Source organism: Phyllostomus hastatus, unplaced genomic scaffold, assembly GCF_019186645.2.
Source record: "Phyllostomus hastatus isolate PE091 unplaced genomic scaffold, TTU_PhHast_1.1 phas_contig_308, whole genome shotgun sequence".
In the NCBI taxonomy this organism is placed as follows: domain Eukaryota; kingdom Metazoa; phylum Chordata; class Mammalia; order Chiroptera; family Phyllostomidae; genus Phyllostomus; species Phyllostomus hastatus.
This window is the reverse complement of record NW_025333848.1, coordinates 1,142,285-1,156,651: the sequence shown is the minus strand read 5'-3', so window position 1 is coordinate 1,156,651 and position 14,367 is coordinate 1,142,285. Positions and strand designations below refer to the sequence as shown.

At 33.7% G+C, this 14,367-nt stretch overlaps 1 protein-coding gene across 1 annotated transcript in view; it reads left to right on the top strand.

Annotated features, from left to right (window-relative positions):
- LOC123819417 (ovostatin homolog 2-like) overlaps positions 1-14,011 on the top strand; it is a 42,653-nt gene extending 28,642 nt beyond the window's left edge. Inside the window, exons 21-36 of the mRNA XM_045839764.1 lie at positions 395-513; positions 1,185-1,236; positions 1,991-2,074; positions 2,796-2,972; positions 3,723-3,804; positions 4,391-4,547; positions 6,157-6,231; positions 7,108-7,273; positions 8,329-8,540; positions 9,464-9,673; positions 10,121-10,245; positions 11,317-11,407; positions 11,776-11,844; positions 12,578-12,680; positions 13,386-13,461; positions 13,884-14,011. Of these exons, the coding sequence (XP_045695720.1) occupies positions 395-513; positions 1,185-1,236; positions 1,991-2,074; positions 2,796-2,972; positions 3,723-3,804; positions 4,391-4,547; positions 6,157-6,231; positions 7,108-7,273; positions 8,329-8,540; positions 9,464-9,673; positions 10,121-10,245; positions 11,317-11,407; positions 11,776-11,844; positions 12,578-12,680; positions 13,386-13,438 (1,775 nt within the window). The 3' untranslated portion in view covers positions 13,439-13,461; positions 13,884-14,011. The remainder of the gene's footprint in view (positions 1-394; positions 514-1,184; positions 1,237-1,990; positions 2,075-2,795; positions 2,973-3,722; positions 3,805-4,390; positions 4,548-6,156; positions 6,232-7,107; positions 7,274-8,328; positions 8,541-9,463; positions 9,674-10,120; positions 10,246-11,316; positions 11,408-11,775; positions 11,845-12,577; positions 12,681-13,385; positions 13,462-13,883) is intronic.
- Positions 14,012-14,367: the final 356 nt, after the last annotated feature.

The window sequence follows — 14,367 nt, the reverse complement described above, 5'->3', positions numbered from 1 at the left end:
GTCATATTTTATTATTTTTGTTTATTTGATTTGGGATAAGTTAGAAGCCCTGATTATCTGATGTTATGTCCCTATATTGTCATACGTACCTTGTAAGCAATATCAAGTAATCTTCTCAGTTGGCTTTACAGAACTATTATTTTTCTTTAGAATTTTTTATGTTCTAATTAAGTAAATGAATCATGTATTTAACATGAGGAATCTTGAAACAGGTAAAAACAGAATATACCATATTATTTCCTGTCAGGTAAAAGAGGAAAATATTTTGGTTTAAGCATAAATATGATAAAATTCAATGCATCCAATTCAAAATGTGGTTTACGGGCTATTTATTATTTCCCATTACAGAAGTGGCCAATAATCACTTTCACTTATGTTTGGAAATGTTTTCCAGGTAAAGTGAATATCACTGTAGTTGCTGAGTCCAAACACACTAGTGCGTGCCCAAATGGAGCAACTGAGCAGCAGAATCTAAATTGGAAAGATGCTGTGGTCAAAAGTTTGTTGGTGGAGGTATGTACATGCACAACTATCACGTTCTTCCAGATGAGAAAGGGACAGTATCTAATGGGTTAAATATTAAAAGACATTCTCTTTTTTTTAGTATTTAATTGACAGTAGTTACTTTTGATACAAAACATGTCATCTGAAATTATTTCAAACAGCAATAAAATTCATCCTTTTCTTACCTAATACCTGACCCAGAATAGTAAAACTTATCACTTAAAATAGGCTTGATGACTTTTTGTTTGCTTCTGACTCATGATGTTTTATGTATGCTTCTTCTTTTTCCCTTCCCCTTTTTAACTGACTCAAATCCAAGACAAACCTACCTGTCCTTACACTTCTATGTAGCTTCCATCACCCTCACCTGGTGGCATGTTCCTACTCTGCAGAACACTTTGTATATTGGAGATGCTAGGCAGTATCAGAGGAGTTGAAAGTGTCCCAAAATGACATCGAAGTTATCTCTGTCCAAACAATGGGAGCACAGGGCCTTCAATGGATGTTGTTAATGTACGGTAACTTCCTGATATAAAAAGAAGAGGACAATGAATGGATCTTCTCCCCAGGGCAAATATGTCTAGTCATACTTATGTAAGATGAGGCTTGTTACCTTTCCTTCATGGAAAGATGATCCAGACTCATTATTTTTTTATTTGTTTTTGTTTACTCTTTGACAGCCTGAAGGTATTGAAAAAGAAATGACTCAAAGTTTTCTTATCTGTACAAAAGGTAAGAAGATCTTTTAGGTGGTCAACTTAGTCCTAAAGAAAATTTATCAATGCTTCCCATACTGAGTACCTCAGTCAGATGTTTATTCAAAACACCTAATAGAGGATTATTTTATTTCATGCTCTATTTTTATGGTATAATTTTAGCCAAGAAAAACTATAGTAGTTACAGGCTTTTATCATTTGTTTTTTAGTTCACCCAGCTTATTGGTCTGCCTCAACCTATTTTTCCTATCTTGTCTATTTTTGGATTCTTTTGTCATATGATTGTGACAAACTGTTGAAGAGTGGGAAATTGGGATTATGCCTGAATTACACATAATGTTACCTTTACTTTTGTATCTTGGGATGAAATAATCACTGCCCTTCAATTGCCTGCTAAATGGCCATCACAGTATTGTTTTATCTAGTTGATAATATGACTTTAATGCCTAAAAGGTGTCTCCAAGATTTATATATTGTGTGTGCTTTTTATATGTCATAGTCAATAGTTTTTGACATTTTTATACATCAGTAGTATAAGCACTAAACTAATGAAGAATAGTAGCCACTATCTAACACACAGATGCACATATCATTTCTGAATGTATTGTTATTCTAAACTAATCAAAACCACAATTTACCTCTTCTAACAAGCAACTTGTAAAATGAAATAATGTAATATATTATGTAATATGTTTGTTCCACAAGTCTTCTGCTATTGCTTATAAAAAGAAGCCACCCCCTTATTTGTTTTATTGATATTTTCTTTCCAGACACCAAAGCCTCCATGCCTGTGGTTTTGGATTTGCCAGACAATGTGGTAAAAGGATCAGCCAGGGCCTTTTTCACTGTTGTGGGTAAGTTAAACTTCGAGTTTCATGTTGATTTGAAAATATTGATGGAGATTGTCTTTAAAAATTCCTTAAAATAACTTGATGGAGAGATTTTTCTATATTTACTATCAGTTGAAGATAATTGTTGTTGAGGATTATCTTCTAAGCTTGTTTCCATGTAGGAATCTAAAGAATTACAGCACCATTTTCAAATCTGTCCCTAGGAAACATTTGTTCTAGTGGATGATGACTGGTGTTTAGAAAACAAAGAGTTCTATTATAGTTTATTAATGTAAAATATTAAATTCCCCTTTGGAGAATCAGAATAATCTTTGCTTGTTACAAATGCTGGAAATTTCCTCAGTAATAAGAGAAACTTGTTTTGCAAGATTTAAATTTCTCTATCATTAACATCAACACTTTTGGGGAAAGGGATAGAATACAGTTTATAATTCATAGGGTCAGGTTCTCAAAAAACAAAAAAGGAAACAAACACATTTTTTAAACTTTCTTTTCTCTGGTAATGAGATTTTTCAGAAATACTTTTCATACCAGAAACTCTTTTAACTCCACCCTTCATGTCTGTCTTCTCTTTAAAATTACTTCAAGAAAATTTTCCTTGTTTCCACCTTTTAGACTCAATTTTAAATATTTTCTACTTCTACTATGCCTCTTTAGACTATAGTTATTAATGCTCATAAACCAACTTGAAGTAACAGTAGCTTTCTGCTTTTCTTATTTTTAGGGGATATTCTAGGATTTACAATGCAGAATCTGGAGAATCTTCTCCAAATGCCCTGTGGATGTGAAGAGCAGAATATTGCTCTCCTAGCATCTGATACCTATGTCCTTGACTACCTGGAATCTACTAAACAATTGACAGAGGAAGTTAAATCTAAGGCTCTGGCTTTCTTATCTAATGGTGAGAAGGTTTAAGTAATTTCTGCCCATAGTAGATGAAATCAGTTGTTACTAATCCCAAGATGCCAAAAACCTGATATTATGAAGCAGTCTCATAGGCAAAAAGCAGACCTGCCCCAAGGTGCTCTGAGTTTGAACTATGTGTTTGGTTTTTGGTTTTGGTATTTTTAGAATTTTTTAGACTTCAATACCTGTGTAGTCATTTAGTGCCACAATATAAAACTGTGACAGTTCAAATTATGAATTCATGTTTTAGTGCTTAATATTTTGCCAAGCTACCTTATTTGTTGTTGCTATTAATAGTAGCTAGAAATGGTTTATTTATCAACTTCTGTATTTATCTTTCAATTGTGCTTCATTGCAATGAAGTGATTGGGTTTGCATGTAGGAAAAAGATGTATAAACCTTGTAAAATATGATGTTAAGGAGAAGTCCAGGGGTATGATTTCTTTAGGTTTTCTTTTCAGAAAGATAACACTAAAACAAAAGAACCTTTATGAAATATTGTAAATGCTAGTTATTAAACTAGGCTCTGCCACATGTAATATCTTATTTGTCATTAAAACTCTATGAGGTAAAAGTTATTTTTTCTCAATGTGGATAGAGAACCTCAGGTTCAGAAATAAATTAAAATAGTCATCTAGTGATTCATGTTTGTCTAACACCAAAACACAAGGCTTATGCTACACCATTCTTTTTCTTCTGACTTTCTTTGATTAAAAAAACAATTTTCTACAATGTTGTATTTTAGGCTATCAAAAACAGTTGTCTTTCAAAAACTCGGATGGCTCATATAGTGTATTTTGGCAGAGGAATCAGGAAGGAAGCATACGGTAAGACATGAACATTTTATTTGAAATAATGTAGAGAGGATCTGAGGAGGGTTTATGGGAGAATGAGAGGACTTGAGTTCATAGGAGATTTTAAAGTAAAGTGGGTTTCAAAGGGAATCGACAGAGGTGAATCATTAATACTAAAATATTTGATTATTCTAGTTCTAATACAATATACCTAGAGTCTCATGGCAAATTAAATGACACCCTCTCTACTCCCACAGCTTGTTGACTCCATGGAAAATGCCACAACTTAATCTGCATTTCTTAGAGTCCCATGCAGATGTGGGGAGTAAAACTAGAAGTACCCAAAGTATCTAATTACACCCAATCTCTCACCACATGTGGATAATCTAATGAACTACACAGCTTGAACTTTGTGTATAAACAGGCTGGAAATTACCTACTCTAATATTCACATATTGCTGTTCAAAACCTTTTATTGACCCAAAGTAAAGAGCCACTATCAATACTAACTACAGTCAACATTAGCCAGATTAAAACAATGGTGATGAATCCTTTGAGTAGCTGACATTATGATTTCTTTCTTTTCTAACTTTCCCCTCACTGGTGGTATGCATTACAGGTTCAGTGCCCTTACTTTTAAGATATTTGAGGCAATGAAGAAACATGTTTTCATTGATGAACGAGTTCAACAACAGACCTTGATCTGGCTTTCAAGCAAACAGGAAAGCGGTGGCTGTTTTAGAAGTAATGGCAAGCTTTTCAACAATACCTGGGAGGTGAGAGATTAACAGAAATAGCCTTTCCCTGCTCTTTTGTATTGCCTACCTTCCCTACTTCTGGCCTAACTAATCTGGAACTTGAAAATTTTTTGTGTGCATATTACCCCTTCTGAGTCTGTGGCAGTTATAGGCCTATGTTGTGTTAGTCAACAGCAACACGGCTAGATAAAAATAACTCATCAATCTATTATTTGCCTTACTGTCTTTAGCTCTTCCATAGAATCAATCTATTTTAGGATATAAACTAGCAATAGGAGAATGGGGAGAGAAAAGAACTTTGAGAGAGAACATTCATAAGTTTGGAGCCAAAAGGTATGTTAATGAAGGGGGCCTTGAATAGGTCATTATTCCTATTCATGGGTGACAAGAAAGTTCAGGGAGAGTATCTAGTAATTTACATTGTTTCAATGAAGCACTCTTCCAATACCTTCTCAAGTCAAAGCATGAAGACCCCACAAGTCAGATGAAATAATCACTCCTTCCTTTTTCCTGTTCATATGTAGCTAAATCACTAGGCATCCTCTCTCCTGTTTTACTTTCTTTGTAGATTGCCGCTCACCTGCATTCCATTACTACTAGTGTGGGGAAATGTGTTTAAATTATTTCAAACCTATTTCTCATAGCAGGAGGCCCCGATAGAGAATAGAATCTGTTGTTATGTGAAGAATCAGAATTTTTCATGTTCCCTTCTAAAACACATCCACATTTCTTTTGATTGGATTCATTACTGGTCAGTATGTCAGTTTGTCTGATCTTACCCAATCTTTTTCCATAACTGTGTGTGTGTGCACATTTTAAAATGGGTGGGAGAAAGAAGCAAGAAAAAAGTAAAAACTTGCACTGGTCCCCACATCTTATTTTCATACCCAAAATCTGCAGTTATTTACACCTTGATAAGTGAACTCAGAAATATTTTCTTCTGAAGAAGCTTATGCTAGAGCAGCAGATCCCAGATGCTATTGGAATGTGATTTGCATCAGTGTCACTAGAGTCATTAAAATTCATTTCCTTGTATCTTATTCCTGACTTTTTTAATCAGAATCTCTTGTGTGCATACTGGTTCATTTAATGTTTAAGTTCCCCATAATGTTTCTATGCACAGTTTGTAAACCACGTAACTTACACTTTTCTAGTCTTACACTACAAGAATCCGAGTCCCCTGATCATTGTTACTTTCCAGGATAAGTTCCCAGGGATGTTGAGGAATATTCACAACTTTCTGGTCCATCCCATGAGAAATTCTTTGTTTGCTTTTTCAAATTAATATCAAATAAAGTAAAATATGACTCTTTGTATGAATTGCTTGGAATTCATACTTAATATCAGGCAACATAAATACAGTTATATGTCATTAAGTATACTTGAGATTAATTTTATGCCATTTTTCATTGTTATGTTGAATCCTGGATTATGTTGGATTTTTGCTCAGGTAGTATGGTTATTAACAATTTAATTTAAAAATTGCACTCTTAGGTGACTTTTAAGGAATAATGGTAATTGTTTCTGTGTTTCTTTTTATACTTCATTTCACTGGAGAAGAACAGCTGTTCTCTTGTGCATTGCTCTCCTGTGTGACTCATTGTGTTTGTGCATGTGTGTGTATTAGGGAGAAGACGAAGAGGACATTTCACTCACTGCGTACATTGTGGGAGCGTTCCTGGAAGCTGGGCTCAGCTTCACTGTAAGGATTCCCATCATCTTTCAGTTTCAGTCATTCGAATGCATCTTAAACAGACTGTGAAATAGGAGTTATTTGAAATTCTCACACTGGGTGAAACATCAAAAGAACATTTTATTTATTACCTCTCTTTAAGCTGATGTTACTCAAGTTATTCTTCATTCATAGAAACCTTTGATGAACACTATTGGGTTTTTCCCTAGGGAAAATATGCACACAGGCACACATACAGAAGTTTTTCATACCGTTTCAGGTGTTTACAGATCTTCTGAAGTTCAGCTATGGATTTCAGATTAAGCCTCCAATCTCTGCATCTAACCATAACCTAATATTATGTTTCACTAACCAATTCAATGTGTAAACATTTCAACCTACGTGTTGCTCTTCTTGGCTGCCTCCCAATCCAAAGGTCAAATTATCTGATTGCATAATCTATTCCTGAAAGAAGATACTAGGAAATTTCACAGTCATTGCATATCTCAAAAATCATCTTCAGAAAAAATCTCGAAAATCATCTTTAGAAAGTTTCTATTTTAGTATTAGAATAAAGTATCTTAAGTATAAAAATAAGTTTGTATTCTTTGCCACATATAAGAAATTTTTATTATTAACTAAAATATGACTTATCCAATATAGAAACTGGCATTTTTCAGACTATTTAAATTTTATTTCTCAAATACTAGTAATCCATTTAAAATTAATTTTATTGATATTTATAAAGCATAATACATATGTTTATATATATGAGTAGGTTTGTATGTAAAGTATACTTCAAGGATATATTATATATGGTATAAAGAATGATTAGTTTAAATATTCAGTGAGCTTATCAAGTGTTCAGGTATCACTTTAAAATATGTTGTTTTTCTGCATGACAAGTTTCCTGCCCTACGGCATGGGCTTTTTTGCCTAGAGGATGCATTGGAAAATGGTGTTAGCGATGGCTATGATTATGCAGTGCTAGCTTATGCTTTTGCATTAGCTGGAAAAGAGAAGCAAGTGAAATCCTTACTCCACATTCTGGATCAATCTGCTACAAAAATAAGTAAGCATTCTTATTTACTTTTGCTAACAGAGATGACCTTGAGAATAAAGTGATGACACTTAGAGATCATACAGGAACTCTCTCTTCACTGGTATATTTCTGTTTCTCTGATGGAATTTCTGAATGGCCCTCTATCTTTAAAGAACATTATCTATTTTCTGTTTTCTACTTTCTCTTTTCTGTAGTTTCTCCTGAAGTGAGCAAAATAAAGGAAATCCAGCTTAGTGACCATACTATAGCAAATAAAAACTGCTTGTAAAACTTAATCACATACCACTTTGATTTTAGGAAGTTGCTATTTAATACTTATTTATTTATTTTTATTTTTTAGAGAGGGAAGGGAGGGAGAGAGAGAGAGAGAGAGAGAGAGAGAGAGAGAGAGAGAGAGAGAGAGAGAGAGAGAATCATCAATGTGCGGTTGCTGGGGGTTATGGCCTGCAACCCAGGAATGTACCCTGGCTGGGAATCGAACCTGGGACACTTTGGTTCCCAGCCCGAGCTCAATCCACTGAGCTACGCCAGCCAGGGCTGGAAGTTGCTATTTAAAGCTATATTTGTTTCTTAAGGTTGCTGTACAAAATGCCACAGACTAGATGGCTTAAACAACAAAGTTCATTTTTATTTTTTCACGGTTCTTGAAGACAGAATTCCAAGATCAAGGTGTCAGCGGGTGTCACTTCTTCTGAGGCCTTATTCTTGTTTGGCCATCTACTCCCTCCGTATTCACACTGTGTGTGTGTGTGTGTGTGTGTGTGTGTGCACGTGCGCACATGTCCCTGGTGTCTCTTACATGTGTCCAAATTTCATCTTCTAATAAGGACACCAATCATAATGGATTAGGCCCCTAATGGCCTCTTTTTAACTTAATCCCCTTTTCAAAGGCCCTGATTCCAAATACTGTCAATTCTGTATTTGGGGGAGTAGAGCTTGAACACATGAGTTTTGAGGGGTACCTTTGAGACCATAACAGAGGTCAAGAAGAATGATGAAATTTGCATCATTCTTATGTGTAGTCAGTTCTCTTCATAGGGACTGTGTGAAATTTTTTTTCTCAGATAATGTGATATATTGGGAAAGAGCTAAGAAACCCCAGACAGAAGCATCCCCATCCTTTATTCCTTGGGCACCTGCTGCTGAGACTGAGAAGACTTGCTATGTACTATTGGCCATCATTTCCCAAAAAACTCCTGACCTCACCTATGCTAGTAAGATTGTGCAGTGGCTTGTCCAACAGATGAATTCCCACGGAGGCTTCTCTTCCACCCAGGTGATGGATGTGGGTCTGATATTAATAACAATAGGTTTGATGCAAAAGACACTACTCTACCATACTCTAGACAGCAAAGACAACCATAGAAAATGCCTGAGGAGATAAAGGATATTTGCTGTTATAAATCCTATTATATTTAGTTAACACTTATTTATTGGTCAGTTTCTGTGTATCAGGAACTCTACTTGGAATTATCTATTTGCAGATGAATAAAATGAGAACCCTTTTCAAGGAATCTATGCCTGATTTATATCTCCATTTACACAGTAACAATAGAATGTAAGTCTAGAAGAGATTGTTGTCATAAACACCAGAATCTTGATGATAAGTTAGATATTATGGTCAAAAAGAAATATTTTTGTGGTTTGCACATCAGGAAAAGCAAATGAAATGAATGTATAACAGAAGAAATCGGTATGACATAAAATGATGTATGTCTTTCTAACCAAAAAAAAAAAAAAAAAACATTTAAATGCAAGGAAATGCAGTTTTACTCCCTTGGGGAAAATCTTCACTTCCTTATTTGCTTTCTTTTTATTGTCTTTATTTCAGAGTAAAACCTTCTTAGTGACTCTCCCAACAGCCTCGTAAGAGTCTGACTTCCCATTTTCAAAGACGTTTGGGTACAAATAAGCACTGCGCACGGCAACTTAATTATATAACATCAAATCAGAAAATATTTGGTACTGCTTTCAACAGCAGATTATACTTTATATAATCCTTTAGGACAATAAAATCTGATTAAGATCAGTAAAAAAAAGAAATTTAAATGGCAACAACTATCACAATCATATAGTTTCCTGATCTTTAGGATATCACTTCTTGGTGTTCTATTGACCTATTTAGGAATGTTTCTGTGGACTGATTTAAATACTGCAGCATAAGAGAGCTCATATCGTTGCTTCTACCATTCTGTGCAGGACACTGCTGTCTGTCTTCTTGCCTTAACCCACTATATGAAGTTAACATTTTCTAATGGTCAAAACAATGTCACCTTTAGCGGTGAAGAATCCAGTGAGATTTTCCAGGTTAATAATGACAACCGCTTACTGGTCCAACGTTCGGAGCTAACTAAAGCATACGGACAATACACAGTAGATGTGGAAGGACATGGCTGTGCATTTATCCAGGTAATAAATACCTACCTGAGAGGGAGATGAATATTTCTCAGTAAAAATGTCAGACTATCTGTTCAGTTATATGTAATGTGTTATTCTACCATTTTTCATAATTCTATGATTATTTGTACTCTTTCTCCCATTGATATGTTCTACTCATTGACTGAAAATGCAAGTTATTTTATGAAGAAGTATTTACTCTTAAGGATAACTAGGTAACTGAGAAGTTTCTTGAGGAATGTCACTGTTAGAAAGTATTCTGATATTTTTATTAAATTATGTTATAAAGATTCTTGTGTATTTTGAAAACTAAACAATTACATTTAACCTTATTCCTTGATGAAGAGAAATATAAGATATTGTGCATTAGTAATGAAAATAAGAGAAACAAGTCCTTTAGTTTTTACTACTGAATAAATGGATGGTTTTTTTTTTTTAATGATTTGCTATCTTTTCTAGGCTACCCTTAGGTATAATGTGCTACTAACTAGGAAGGAATCTGGATTTTTCCTTTCCTTGGAAATGGTAAAGAAAAACTCTTTGGATATATTTCAGAGTACTTTTGACCTGACAGTAACCATCAAGTAAGTATCGATTTTAATATCAACTTCCTCATTAGAGAGAGGGTAATATATTAAAAAAGAATTATTTTAAACTATAGCAAAATAACAAAATATGAATGATGATACCTATGATGTGAGTTTACTTGTTAGTGTGTAATTTCTATAGCACAGTCGTTTTATAGCTTTCTGTATAGACACAACAATTTAGTACTTAAACTAAATCAGAGCTAAAATTATACAAGTACAATTTGTACTGCATGCAAATATAACTTGCAGGCTTCTGCCACACTGACACTCCAGCAATGCTTCCATTTTTTTATGGAAGTACTATTAGTGGAGATACTATTTTTCCACCTAAAAACATGCACAGGTGGGCCTAGAGGAGGATATCTGTAAATGTTTTTTCTATAATTATACAGAGTAATATTTAAATTTTTATTTTTCAGATAGAAAAGCAAAATAATTCTTTTAAGTTAAAATATAAACTATACATGCCAAAGGGTTTGAACCTTAGTTAATATGTGAAGAAACACTACGAAACATTATTTTGAAGGATTTTCTTAGGGTTTCCAAATGATAGTTTCATGAACACCAGAACTAAAATAAGAACTAAATTAACTTCACATCCCAACAATCCTATCCAGTGTTAGGAACACACCCTAGAACTTCTCTTAAGGACATGTCTCCTCTATGACTCTACCAACATCTGACTTTTTAACCAAAGATTTCCTTTAGGTTTTGTGCACATCTTAATCTACCTACCACAGACAAATGTAATATTAATGTACAAGCTTTGTTTATAAATTCTGACTTTGAGACTTCAGGTAATCTTAAAAGCAGGATTTGGGGAAATTATAAGTTCAGATAATTCATTATTTACTGCAATTTATGTTGCTTTATTTCATCTCATCCTTTATCATTCTAACCGTGCCATTCTGAGATGTTTGAGAATGGCTTTCTTCAGGTGTTTTCTCTTCAGCTGTGCCTTTTCTCCAGATGTATAGCTCATTAGTATGTATGTACCCACCACACTTGCCATAAGTCACTTTTCTAAACTGATGTCTAAACTAGTGTTTTGTTTTTAAATTTCAGATATACTGGAATGCGCAATAACTCCAATATGGTCCTTGTTGATGTAAAAATGCTATCAGGATTTACTCCAGCCATGTCATCTATTGAGGAGGTAAATAATAGAAACCCAATCTTTCAACACAGAAAAAGCAATAGTGTATAGACGCAATAACTAGTTAGCAAAACCAAGTTATGGAATTCTTCATTTAAACTAACTTATTCAAGAGTTCATATTTTTATTTTTGACGTAATGTTGAAGGATGGTGTTCTTAACTTATAGCAATTAGCAAGCATTATTTCCCATAGTCTGTAGTCTGTTTCTTAAGTTCCTCTTTGTGCTTATGAAAATATCATGGCACAAGGAACCATTCCATAAGTTAGAGTCCTGATAATTGGTTAAATAAAAATTATAAAGTATTCAGTACTGAAATAGTACTCTTTAATATAATTGCCTAACCTTCTCTGCCAATTCCTTCAAAGCTTGAAAACAATGGCCAAGTGATGAAAACTGAAGTCAAGAATGACCATGTTCTTTTCTACTTGGAAAATGTAAGCTGAGCAATAATGGTTTTTCTTCCATGGTTTTCTTTATTTCTTCTAAGGATAATTGAATGAGTCTGTTCCTTATAGATATTCATGATATGGTTTCTCAAACAATATTGGACATTACAGATTATCAGTGGTCTTCTATCCTCATGATTATCTTCTCCCGGCTAACTCTAACATTATTTCATGCATGCCTTGACTATCTGACTAGATAATTCTTAAGTTTAGAAACATAATTTCCCTGTTTTTCATTCCTCATTGCATCTCACATAGTTTGGTCACAGAGTAGCTCTATAAATCTTTTATAGTTTTACTTGAACTCTGATGAAGGTGACATGAGTTTTAGTCATCCTTTTCATTTATTTATTCATTCATTTATTTATTTATTGTTGTTCAAGTACAGTTGACTCCATTTTCTCCCCATCACTCCCCCCACAAGCCATCCCAACCTCCTAGTCATCCTTTCTATGTGTACATTATTGCCACTCACATAAGTGCCTACATTACTGCTTTCAGACAAATTTCTTGCAGCTCAATATAAGCAATAGAACTCAAATTTTTGTACAATTTCATTTTATCTCACTAATTATTTAAGATCAAGTCCCTATGTAAGACGTATAATATTGATACTTTCCATCTATCTAATTGGACAGATCATGAACTTCTGGAAATAATTTTCTCCAGAAAATTTTTTTTCCAGATCTTCTCTGATGTATTAGTAATTTGTGTTTTATAGGTTTCTGGAACAGCAAACAATTTCACTTTCTCTGTTGAGCAAAGCAACCTTGTGTCCAACATTCAGCCAGCCCCAGTCATGGTGTACAATTATTATGAAAAAGGTAGGCAAGCCACAACCATGCCCTAAAGCTGTTGAACATGATTATCTAGATCTAAGATTCTCTGAGCTACAAAATTTTCCAAAATCATCTTCAGTCCGCAAAGACTATACAATCAATGGTTCTACTTTATATATTGAATTTTTGTTCCTTTGTGATATGTCTTCTGACTGGGCCAGTTTCCAGTTACCAGAGTTTTTTAACACCTAGAATCCTTCTGATACAATGTGCAAGAGCTCCCTTTTAACTTGGAATACAAACTATGCTAAGTGTCAAGTCCTTTTTGTTGTTCATGGCAAGACTTACCATTTCACGCTACCTTTATAAACTTCAATCTGAAAAGGATTATTCTGAAATGTTATAGGAAATGTTAACAGATTAGGTTCCATACCAATTACTAAGATATTATAGAGACCATAAAAAATTTCCCTGGATTATTCATGCTATTAGTTCCATATTGAATGTCCTACAAAGTTTGTCCAGAGGTATTTGAATTCTGACTCTGTCATTTACTAACAGAATATATTTACATTATCAAGTGCCTTAAATTTTAATAACATATTTTTGGATTTAGAAAATAGAGAAGTGATTGACTGTCTTGCAAAATTACTGAAAAGAATAGGCTTCATGTACCTACAACTGTCCAACATAATCTGATTATAGAAAGTTTGAGCTCTACTATGGATGAATTTGCTGTTTATTTTCCAGATGAGTATGCCATTATTTCTTATAATATCAGCAGTGTTTCAGTTTCCCTGTGAGACAAAACAAAACACAGAAAAAGGTAAGGAAATTGTATCCAATATAAACCACTGAAAACACATCTGGTAAGATAATTAAAACCTAAAGATGAAATATTGAGTACAACAAAGAGAAGTCTCTGGTATTTAAGGAGGTTTGCATAGCTATGCACTAGATGAGCATTCTATATTATATAAGATTATATAAAATCTTAATAACAATAAGATTCTATTAATTTCTTTAAAATAGCATGAAAGAATATGCAGATAGTTCATTTTAAAAATCTCTCATTTTTGTTTCATAAGTTGGTAGATAGGTCATTATATATGTATGTATGTATATTTATACATATTCATATACATGTTAAATGTGTATGTGTGTATATAGATACATTTGTATATCTATATTTATGTATATATACATTCCCACTTTTATTTATTGTTTAAAGAATGTTTTAAATCCTAGGTAGAAAGGTATTTGCTTTGAAGAAACATTCTTCTGAATCAAACATGAAAGAAAACCATGCAGAATCTACAACCTGCTATGACTTCTTCTCAGATTTTCTTTATTATCCATTAAATGCTGTGATTTCACATCAGAGTCTATGACTTTCTTTTCTTCCAGTAGCCCATAATTTTCATCCTAAGAAACACAGGACTTCATTTGATAGCAAATAATTTGCTTTATTGTTATAAATTCTGAATTCAAGTTTTTAGGCATTATGACATACAGCACACATGGAATGCCCCAACATTCAGAGAAAGAGAGAAAGTCAGGGTTCATGAAGAGGAGAAAAAGAGACTAAATTGAATAAGACTTCATGTGAGCTCAAGAAAATAAAATAAGAAACAAAACAACAAAACCATAAAGTCTTTTCAGTAAAAGACCATCAAAGAATGGTGGGGGGGTTGCTTACAGAATCACAAATTAACTGATAAATTTATTGGAT